We start from the raw sequence: 12,247 nt of genomic DNA on the forward strand, positions 1-12,247 counted from the left end.
CATACAGTTTACAGAACATAAAAAATATATATTTACCCAGATTTCTATTTGCCCAGTATCAATATTCCTTTGCAGTCAAAGTTTTCTCATTGTTCTCCCTCATACTCTTCCCTTGTGGAATATTCTGGCCCATTTAATTGCATTAACGGATTGCCTTTGGTAGCCAGTCAGGGACCAACTCAATTTAAAGCTATACTCTGTGCTATGTAACGAGTGGGTTTAGCTCAGTCTTTTTCCTTGCATTACAGGCAAATGAGTATTGAATCCTGCCTGGAAGCCAGCACCATCCTCTTTGGAAGACCGAGCTCACTTCAACCTCAGGCTCACTTCCGAACCAAACAAAAAGTGAGTATTTTGACATCATCATCTAGATTCAGAGGAACCTAAGCATGTCCTTCTCTTTGTCTTCTGACCTTCTGCCATCAGATTACTCCTGTTTTATGTATGTGCATGCTTTCTTTCCAGGAGACCACGGCCTACGAAGAAGTCTGTTAGAACCCATTTTGGGCTGAACACAAAACATGCCAATTAGCCACACCTCTTAATACTTCAAATGTCTTCTCTTACGGGTATAGCCCCAGATTCTAGCCTGCTGATAACTCCACTTTGCAAAGCTCCAGTGATAAAGCAGATTTAAAGCCTATAGAACTGGCTTCCAGGAGACAAAGCAAAACCTTGTGTCCACTCATCAGACAGAGGTCTACGTATCCTCCAACATGTAATTGAAAGCTGCAATCTCAGGCAACCCTCAGCTGCCAGGAGAGCCTGTAAGAAGTACAACTGCAACTGAGTATAAAATACAGTCCAGATACTGATCTCTCACATGCTAGAAACTCGACCAGCTTCTGGCAATACCACAATCCAGACTACATGGCAACAAGCAGAGAGGCATTTTTTCCCCTCTATAGCGGCACCAAAATGGGCAGCTGATCCCCCTAAATATCTGACTCACTTTGAAGTGCAATTTCTATTTGAAATGGGCAAGTTGCAACTGTCTCCCCTAAAAAATGGAGTTCTGAGAGTAAAGAAAAAAACATTCCACTCATATGTAAAACAAGACAGAGAATGAGACACAAGGCACACTAGACAGTCTGATAAAAAACATGTTACGATTAGTAGCAGGAAATTCTCTGCACCCTGGGCTAAATTTCCACTGTGGGTTTTTATATTATAAAACTGTTTCCCTCTTTCTGTGGATTTTTCTGCATTTGGTATCTCTGCCATTCTTCTTCCCACTAGTAAAAAAATAGTAACACTTCTAGCTAAGCCATTCCCCAAATTTATCCTAAAGCTCTCTCACTAGGACCACAGTTTTAGATAACTCCTTCCATGAACGTAATACACAGACTTTCTCCCCTTCTCCTAAGAGTCATTTCTGATAATCACTCAGATGCTGCTGCTATTCTTGGATAACAAGTTTGGAAATATGGGTGCTATCTAAGAACCTGAGAAATGCATGTAGCAAAACAACCTTGTCAGACTTAAACAGCAGCTCTGTTGAAGAAAACACTTGTGATAAATTGTCATGATCATTTCTTAAGTCAAAATTGGCAGGGATATGCCAAAATTTCAGTAACATATTTACCACTTTTCATATTCTGTTGTGTTTTCTCAATATAATAATACGTAACTTTTCCACTTTAAAAACAATTGTTTAGTTTCCAGAAAGTAAATTCACTTCTTAACATAGTCAATCCTCATGAAACCATTTTAGAATATATCTCAGGCAGTAATGTCAAAGCTCACTATTAGCTAAAAGCCTTACAGATAGAATGTGTATTAAATACCATTTCCTCATTTTCAAATTGCATGTTGCACTGTGCTGCATCCTCGGTTATTGGCTTCTGAAACATGTTGCGGCAGATGAGCCATATCGTCAGACTAGCGATGAACATCCCAATATCTGGTACAAATAGTCTGATCACGTTGCCAGCATCTGCTCCTTTCACACTGTATGGGATGAAAAAAAAAACAACAAAAAAAATTGTTACTTCCAATGACAGTGGAACAGAAAGTCAGCTCAGGACAAAGAAAAGCCTCCAAAACTCCAGTAATATGAAAGCTTCAGAATATAGGTAATATGAAAATCATCAAGGAGCTCTAGACAGACACATAGTTTTGCTCTGATAGCTCACAAATTAGTATTTTAGCCATACCTAGCATTTTGATTAACCCAATTCTGAATCAATTTTGTGGAGAGCAAAACAGGCATGATCTTCAAATTCAACAAGAAAGATTTCAGCTGTGCTCCTAGAAGATCCGTGTGTGTAAATCACAATCCCTCTATTTACATCTTTTGCGAAGACAATAGGGTCCAGCCCTCACAAGGAGGTCAGCAAAGAAAAAACAGCATTCATATCACCTCTACCAGTGACATCATGGGGAGTGTGTGCCCCACTCAATCCTGGCACACAGAGGAACAACCAGAAAGTCTGTGATATTTTAATATAGTTTATTACGTTAACTGTTAATACATTTTATTCAAAAAGACCTCTTAAATAGCTTTTGGGGTATTTAAAAATGAATATTTAAGTATAAATATTTAAATACTAAAGAGAAAGGGTTAAGTACCACCAAGAAAATCCTTCTTTTCTTTTAAGAGGTTTGTAAGGCTGGTTGAACTTTGTGTAGAAAAGGAATTGCACTGTTTCATTGTGAGATTTAATTGTTTAGGTTGGGAAATACAACTTCATGGTTTTGGATGTGGAGTCTGAATTTGGTTCACTGTTAAAATGGATAACTTGGATTCAGATTTGGTGGCAGTATGAACAGTGTATTAAGCTGCTGAACAGACTTACGGAACTTGTGACTATTAATGAGAGGATATAATCTTATTTATTTGAAGTAGAAGAAACTTCTTCTCAGTGAGAGTGACAGAACACTGGAACAGGCTGCCCAGGGAGGTTGTGGAGTCTCCTCTGGAGACATTCAAGACCTGCCTGGATGCCTTCTTGAGTAACCTCATCTAGGTGTTCCTGCTCCAGCACGGGGAATGGACCAGATCATCTTTTGAGGTCCCTTCCAGTCCCTAACATTCTGTGACTCTGTGATATCCCTGCCTATCTTGAAGTTAAACAAATTTTAAATATGCAGCTCCAATTTTAACTGATTTTGTAGGGCTTTATGTTTATAATCAGTTTTGAGGACATGTGAGGCATCTGTATAGCTCCTTGGGCTTAGATGAGTGCGCTAGACTAGTTCTTCATAGCCCGAACTGGTACAAAACCTAGGAAGGCTGTTTTGTAGATGCAAAAGAAGAGATCACCTCTGGCCTTTATCACTTTTAGCACTAGCAGCTTTGAAGCCTAAAAAAAGAGCTCTTTGTGAAGGAGTTACCAGCAAGTGCTAAGCTTCACTGAAGATCTTGAGTAAGTATCTAAAAAGTCCCTAACATGATTATGATACAACCACTGTCAGGAAGCTTGTTGGCTTGCTCCTGTGTCCAAGATCAAAACCTGCATTTCCATCACTGCTGCTGATCCAGCTTTTCCACTGCCATCTATCTTGCAAAATAACTTATGCCCTGAGTGGGAATGAGATAAATGACCAAAAAGCTAGCTTTAATATTTGTTCAACAGGTAGTAGTGAAGTAGGAAGTAGTGAGCAATGTACAGGTCTGTGCGATGCTGTCCTGTAGCACAATTATAAAATGGACCCAGAAGTACTACTGAATTGGTTCTAAACAGAAGAGGGAAAATTCAAGTGCCAGTTCTTCTCCCCATGCTCAGACATAGACACAAAACAAAGCGATTAGGTGTTGCCTAAGGAAAATGACTTATGATTTGAAATTGCACCTTCTCGTAAAAGGAAAAGAAAGAAACTGCAATCATGCAACCAGAAATCTTCCTGTTCTCATTCTCTTTGCTGTTATAGAATAACCTCGAATGGTCATGCACTATGTGGTAGCTAAGTAGTTTGAAAATGTTTTGCTAATGGTTTCATGTTATGATGAAGCAGAGAAAAAAATTAAATCATTGAAAGATTTGTAAAAGAGTTAGATGAAGTCCTTGCTGGATTGCTTGCATGTTTCCTGTACCACTGCATCAAGAAAAGCATGCTGTAGAGTCAACTGGCATATGACAGCATAGTTGATCTGTGTAATATTACAGAAAATTCAGGCTTGACAAAGGTCATTTCATTTTGCAGCACTCTAGCTCTTACTGTCACTGAAGATTAGCTACTCAACACACTGAATCTACACATTCTCCTTTAGCAGAAAGCAGTAAAAATTACATGTTTAATGAACCTAATTCCCAACAATACCAGTACCCAGGACTGACAATAACAATAATGATTTAGTCTCACTCATCCTGATAGTTATGCTGAAATGTGCCTATTAAAGCACTTTTACTGAGTAAGTGGCAACAAATTCTGAATTCTTGATACTGAAACCATTACTTGGGCATTTCTTAGAGTTGAAAAAAAAACCTGAACCCAGAATTAATGTAAGAAGAGTATAAATTTGCTAGCTCCGTATTGAAAAATATTTGAACTGATTACATTTATGCAATACTTCTGTAAGTGAGCTTTTTCTGTACACAGGTGTGAAGTCCTAGCTAAAATTAATTTTGCACCACTTCTGAACTTAAAGTATAAGCCCATCGGATTCAACCATGCACACAAGAGTAATTTAAAAGGTGGTAACCTTCAAGTACCAGTGCTGCTTAGTTGCACCAGGTTCTCCTTCCTCACACTGTACTCCCAGGGAGCCACGCTGGGTCTTCCTCTGCATATCCCACTTCTCCAAAGAAGGGGAGATGCCGGTGGGAGCTCTGCCTCTGTCACAGATCACATTTCTTTCCACTAATCCAAACCAAGTGCTTCTGATCTTCCAAAATAAATCATTTGGCGTGTTGTTATGAAAGATGTAATGCACAGTTCAGACTAGCAATAGAGAGACTAAACAGTGATACTTAACCACATGAATAGTTCATTCATCAAAACCAGTCACAAACGCATGCTGTCCGCATCTCCCCATGAAAAGGAAAACAAACTGACCTCAGTGTGATAATTAAAAAGGAAACAAAAGATCACTTGAAAATAGAGAAATGTATATTCTTCTGTAAAGCAGAATAATAAACTGCTTTATTTGACCCCAAGCAATTTGCTCCCTAGATTTTCACAGCAACAGCTAAACCAAAAATCAGTTATTCCCACTTGTTATCTCTGGCAGTACAAAAAAGAACTGTAAATACTGCAGTCATTCCACAAACATTTCTCACTTTATTTGCGCATTCACACATGGTCATATTTTGCATTTGATAACAGTCTATGCATTGTGCTATTTGCCCCAAAAGAGGGTCTCTGGCGACGAAGATAAAACAGAAGCACAGGAAAACTATTCAGGAGATCTCCTGGAGAAACAACTGTAAGTCCTGCAAGAATCACAGTGTACAATGAATTGGTCGTAGCCCTTGATCTACAACTAGTACAGCATCATTTATTAACCTAAACTAAATCATTTACCTGTGAGGCAACTTTAATAGATACCTCTGACTGAAGCTTATGACTCAGCCAGAGACGTCTTCTGAAATGCAATACAGTAAACAGCAGCTTTAGAATTATTTTCCCCCTCTTTCATTTTTTCTCACAGGATGTGGAATAAAACAGTACCCCCACAATAAAAATAATTTTTTAAAAAAGTTAGGGATTTTAAGTTTTTTTCTACCTTCCCATTACCAAGTAAATCACATTAGACATAGTTTTTAAACAAAGGTCTACTGCAGTTAGGGTTGCAAGAGTTCTCCCGTAAGCAAACATAAATTTAGTGAGACAAAAGTGATTTTATGACTTGCATCAACATGTGAAACTGTTTTACCATATCAACAGACCACTAATACAGCAGTTTCCTCAGTCTGTGTTTCCCTGTTTTTAGCTGTGTACTTTAAACTACTTTAGAAAGAGATCATCTTCATTTTCTGTGTTTATACAGAATTTTTCCAGTGTAACCCTGGTCCATTTCTAAAGTTCATTGGTTCTACACAAACTACTAGGCAAAATTTCAGTTTATCTGCACTGAGAATAGTGTTAGCTGTGGACATACAGGATAAAACTGCACTTCATCTACACTGACTAGCAGCTAAACAAAAACCAAATGCCTTGAAGAATTGAAGCCAGTACAATTTAAACTCTAAAATCTAGAAATCACCATTTTAGTTTTCTGAAGATAAAATGTTCATTTTTTCCTTTCTACAATAAGAATTTCTTAGCAATCAGAGTTATTAATCTTTGACTGAGTACACAAAGCTCTCGTGAACAGTCAAGTGTTAATACTGCCTTATCTGGTCTGATTTCATTTCTTTAGAAAGGCAGACACATTATCTTCCTCTTTATTTCAGGTTTACAGAATAAAACCAGAAAAGCAGCAGAGCTATTAGAATTCAAATTGTAATGGTTTCACTAGAAAATACAAGTAAAATATATAGTAACATGTGTAAAGCAACAGGCACAATAATACACAAAATCCTTCACACATAGAACACAAAACAATAGTCTTCAAACTCTAAATATTTAATATGTTGTTACAAACAAAAATAAACTAGGAAAAAAGGAACAACCAGTCTTTCTTAAAGAGCACTCAAATTAATTCAGCATTAGCAATATATCACAATGTTAAGCTTGCGTTAAACAACAAATCAAACAATGCCTCCAGACTAAAGCCTCATAAAAAACTTGATTTTATATTGAATACTAATTAAACAAAGTATTTTAATCTTTATTTTTTATCATAGATTTAATTTTTTTTCAAAAGCTTTTTTCGCTGCATACTGTACTATTTTTTTTTTCCCTTCAGAAGTTTTCTATAGTACCTGTTTACTTTCTAATTGATTTGAAAAAACTACAATTAGGTAACCCTGTATTAACAGTTTACAAGTGATAAACTAAGGAAGAGATGCATAGATGCATACCTTCCATTCATCTTGTTTGGCCACAGTGAGATGTGATATTTCCAAGTGGATCTAATAATTCAGAGTAATTCATGCATCACCGCATATGTTTACTGCACAATTCCCATGGCCTCCATCTGTAACTGTAAGCACTTGGACTGGAGGCAAATCAGACCCAAGAATCATAAGCAGGGTCCCCTGGGAACGTGGACTGGCAGTGTCATACAGATGCTGTGAATGAATCATTCATTTATCACTAGTATCCTCTCTGTTATCCAAAAATAGTGGAAACTTCGAGGATATCAAAGGCTGGAAACCAGATTGCCTGAGATATGTGATTGCTGATCCTTGCTGTTGGAAGTGGGTCCTGGGGATGGCTGCAGCTGGAAACAAGTTAGAGGCCCCTTGTCCTCTCTCTGTTTGAAGTAAGGAGGGAATGTCTGCCTCTGTACTCACTATGCTGGGAAACTCAGACGTGTCTGGATCTGAGGACCAGGGACTCGGTCTGAGCCACAACCAGCACAACAGTGAACAGGGGATGCTCTCAGTCTATGTTCATGCTGGCATGACTTGTCCCTGCTCGTTCAAAAGACAAGTCAGATACCATGCTGGGTCACATGGCAACCTTGACATGGACCCTCAGGGCCAAACTCCTCCCCAAGCAAAATATGAGAGCTGCTGAGCACTGGTAAGTTTGACTTCAGTCCTTTCCTTACGTCATGCTCACCCACAAACTGAAAACAAATTATGTGGCAAAAATTAAATACAAACTTAGTAACATTAATATCCACAGGGCTGTGCATGATCACTCTTAATCCTGCACTGCCTTAATGTGACTGTCCTCTCAGTTTATGCAGAACGTGCCATATGTTTTACCCAAAATACCTGAAGTTGCACTTTGAGAGAATTATGGTCACACCAAGTAAAAGAGTGGGAGGAAGAGGGAAGCAAAAATGCATAGAAAACTACTTATGAAAATATTTAGCATGCACCGACCTACCCAACAGACAAGTTCAAAGGGCTCCTGAAGTATTTGTAAAATCTTAATCACTGCTTACAAACTGTGTCTGCACGGATTCAAAAACCAAAAGTACATTTCGCTTTCTCAGGAAAGATACCTTGCAATGAAGAACACTTTCTGTATTGCAAAAGTGCTTAACCACGTATTAACCAAACATTTGCTTTCCAAATACTGCTATGCAGAGAGAGAGCACTTATTTGAAACTAAACGCACATTGCCAAGTTTTTGATGCCCCATTGCTTGCATAAAACATTCAACATTAAGAAGTTACAGCTATGTGCAACATGTAAAATGTTGGTTCACGTCAATTTTTCCTTTTTTTTTTTTTTTAAAAAAAAAAAAGCACCCGCTGTTCCTTGTTGTTCATTGATCTTCTAATAAAGGGCAAATTGCAGGTTGCTCAGGGCAGCACACAGAAGACACAAAATTCAGTTGGGATTGAGCAGCATTCATGCAAAGTGCTCAGCTGTGCTACCGCCAGACTCGTGACAGGACAACATCCAGCTCCCTTCGCCCGCATCCTGCAGATCCAAACGTGGAGCTGGACTGATGCTGCGCAGCCAAGGGGAAGTGAGCACATTCCCCTCCACACCCACAGCGCTGGGCCTGCCAGCAACATAGTGCTTGGCAAGGATGAGCCCATCCCCAGCACAAATTATGACAGGTCACAATGGGAATGTAGTCCTGGAGGGAGGCAGAGCCAAAGGGAGCAGAAGAGACCTGAGGACACCTCAGCTGTAGGTGTATTTTAAGCTGAAGTCTTGAAAGAGACCTTCCATTGTGAGCATATAAGTTTCTCACTTGCTTCATACACACACATGGTATTGGGATTTGGCTAAAGCACTAATTCAGTATTCACTGATCACTGCAAAACATTCACAGTTAAACCCGTCCAGTACGCTCATAAATACTTGGTGACTGACAGCTAAGTGTTTACATAAAGCCATACAGATATCCATATGTTTCACAATATTCCTGACAAAAAGGAAGTGCTGAAAAAACTGACACAGAGCGATTATTTCAAAATATATTTGCTGCTTCTCACTGCAGCTTTCACTGCTTGGAGCATAAACACATTATCATTTAAAACTACTCTTAATTTCATACCATAGCCAGCATAGAATATAATGATAGAAAGTAAAAGACACATCTAAATTTTCCAGTCATCTGCAGATGAGGAGGGAATATTATTTCCCCCAATTACAGCAAGTGACATTGTAAATTACTGCCATTTTACAAAGCCAAATTACCCTCAATACAGAGGAGAGGCACGCAGCCATTAGGAAATACCATAGTTGGAGCTGGAGTGCCCATTGAACTTCAGCGAGTGTATAGGGGACCGCCTCACACCCCATTCCTAAATTAAAACTATCCAAGGGACACATTTGCAGGGATGGGACCATTCACCAAGACCCTTACTCCTTCCACATGAAACAGCTCCCACTCTGCCTTGCCTACCCTGGACATGTTTGTGTTTGTCTTCACAGCATCAAGCAGGACAAGACAGAAACCAATGAGTTCACCCTCCCCACTCTCACCTGCACAAAAATCTCAATGGCTTAGAGGCAAAAGCACATGGATGTTGCACAAAGCAGGCCCCAGCCACCAGGGATGTGTGTGCAGCCCCTCAGCAAGACAGGGAGCTTAAGCAGCCCTCACTCCCCCACCTCCCAGCTGATTTCCATTAAAACTGGCCAAAAGGAACATCCTGATTTAGCCTTGGTGTATTTTGTCCAATTCTACAGCATTGAGTCAAAAAAGAGAGGTAGAAATTAGTGGCAAACTGCATGTCCCAACTCCATGAGATGAGACTTCTTATTTCTTCAAGTGGAACATGTGAAACAGTTCTTGAGTGGTAAACACTCCACAAAGGGAGTTAAGCATCTCCCTTGTGAGGAAAGGCTGAGGGAGCTGGGTCTCTTTAGCTTGGAGAAGAGGAGACTGAGGGCTGACCTTATTAATGTTTACAGATATATAAAGGATGAGTGTCACGAGTATGGAGCCAGGCTCTTCTCAGTGACAACCAACGGTAGGACAAGGGGTAATGGGATCAAGCTGGAACACAGGAGTTTCCACTTAAATATGAGAAGAAACTTCTTCTCAGTGAGGGTGACAGAGCACTGGAACAGGCTGCCCAGGGAGGTTGTGGAGTCTCCTTCTCTGGAGACATTCAAAACCCTCCTGGACATCTTCCTGTGTAGCCTCATCTAGGTGTTCCTACTCCAGCAGGATGATCTTTTGAGGTCCCTTCCAATCCCCAACATTCTGTGATTCTGTGAAAGACCCCTCTCAGGTGTGGGAGGCAACTGTGGTAGACTCTTTCAATTGGCCGAGCATTGACAAGGTCAGGATTGCTCAGATCCAAATGGGGCAAAACGGAGCTGAAGTTGAGTGCTCCCACTTTCACCTGTAAACTGGGTACCCTTTGTCAGTGCACTGCAGCTGGCTGGTCAGAACCTGTAACACGGTGTGTTAGTAACTCCACTGGCCACAGGCTTCCTGTGCTTCATGTGCCAATTGCTATTTGGAGATCTCACATGATTTATTCATGAACCAAACCCAACCAAAACAAAATAGAACACAAAGCCAAACCGTTAAGCATGCATCCTAGAGAGATTTTTGGATACCGACTGTAATGCTGATTGCTCTCCAGATTAAAACAAAGACTGGCTCCCATTCTGCTGCTGGTGGGTTTACCACTATATTGCTCCCAGCTACCACTGTGCTGCAGGAGGCTGGGCCATGCCAAGAAAAACACTGACAACAGTCTCACAACTCAAGTGCTCAAACAACACAGGCCATAAAATATCTTCTATCATGTTCGTTTCCTTTGAATCCCTAGGTTAAATGGCGTGAGAAAAGTTAGCCGAAATTAATTTAGCTGAAAAGAAAATAAGCACAAGGGGTGGCAGGAAACAAGCCACCTAAAACCCTAATGCAAGCAGTTGAATAAATAAGATTCCTACCGAATGGAGACAACTTCTGAGAGGAACTCAAACTATTGCTGAGGCAGCCCAGACCATCAAATCAACATCATACGACACACACTTCAGAGGCACAAGAGCTCTACATGGAAATTATACAATTGTCCAAGCACAGAGAAAATGTCTCTCCACTTGCAGTTGGCAAGGAAGACATATCAGAGGTACAAAATCTAACAGTAACTATGCAGCCTCAGTTAGAGATAGCTCTGCCATCACTTCATGGTACTCTTTCCCTTGTCACAGGTTGCTCTTGTTTTTGTGAAGTACCTAGACTACTGCAGCATGCTGTTACAAATGACACAGAGTAAAACCATCCACTTTTCAGCTTTTGGTTTCAGTGTGCTAGAAACTGATTCTTTTCTTATTAATTTATTAAAAATATCCCTGTTCAACTTTAAGCTTCATTACACTTTAATCTCTTTGGGTTTCTGGCCACACATATGCTGCAGTTGTTAGCAGCAAGTAAATTTACCTGTGCGATTTACATCCCTGTACCTCACAATCTCGTTTGCCCCCCTGGTTTTATCTAAGGCCCACTTGTGAGCATTTTTAAGACTTTTTGTCTTTTTTTAACCACTGGTGTCACATAAAAAAGACTAAAAGCTGCCACTGTGCAATCTGGGAATTATCCTGTCATAAATATACAGCCAGTATAATATTCTTGTGGAAGGGTCCTGGCAGAGAAGTATCAGGATGAAAACAGGCATATTATGCTCTGTTAATGTTTGCTAGACTGAATAACCCCCTTCCACAGCTCCCCCTCTTGAAAATCTAAGTAGAATAGAATAGAATAGAATAGAATAGAATAGAATAGAATAGAATAACATAACATTTCAGTTGGAAGGGACCTGCAATGATCATCTAGTCCAACTGCCTGACCAATTCAGGGCCGATCAAGTTAAAGAATATTATTAATGACATTGTCCAAATACCTCTTAAACACTGAGAGGTTTGAGGCATTAATCACCTCTCTAGGAAGCCTGTTCAGTGTTTGATCACCCTTTTGGTAAATAAATGCTGCCTAATGTCCAGTCTAATCCCCTCCTGTGCATAGACTACAATGTTATCTACCTTAAAAATAAGCCAGTTTTGACCTATTGGGTTTCAAACTTTTCTCTGAACATACTAACAAGAAAGTACACTCTTTCTGCTCACTAATTAAAACTGTCCTCACATGGTCAGATTATTAATATTCCATATTAAACTGCAGGTGCAATCACTCTTTTGCAGAAATCCACAGTACTGAAGTGTGCACCTGTTCTGTTCTTAATGAGAGAGGATGAAAATGGCATAAAAGCCACCCTGACTCCTCCCCTTGGAATAGTACTGCTCACTTCTGCAAAAACACCAGCATG

The 12,247-nt window shown here is 39.8% G+C and overlaps 1 protein-coding gene across 1 annotated transcript in view; it reads right to left on the reverse strand.

The window, feature by feature from the left end:
- Positions 1-12,247, reverse strand: part of PIEZO2 (piezo type mechanosensitive ion channel component 2) — a gene marked incomplete at both ends in the record, with an annotated part of 302,122 nt that overhangs the window by 135,980 nt on the left and 153,895 nt on the right. The window contains one exon of the mRNA XM_080364144.1: positions 1,788-1,950. Within this exon, the coding sequence (XP_080220270.1) occupies positions 1,788-1,950 (163 nt within the window). The remainder of the gene's footprint in view (positions 1-1,787; positions 1,951-12,247) is intronic.

Source organism: Nesoenas mayeri (assembly GCF_963082525.1).
Source record: "Nesoenas mayeri genome assembly, chromosome: 2".
Taxonomy (NCBI): domain Eukaryota; kingdom Metazoa; phylum Chordata; class Aves; order Columbiformes; family Columbidae; genus Nesoenas; species Nesoenas mayeri.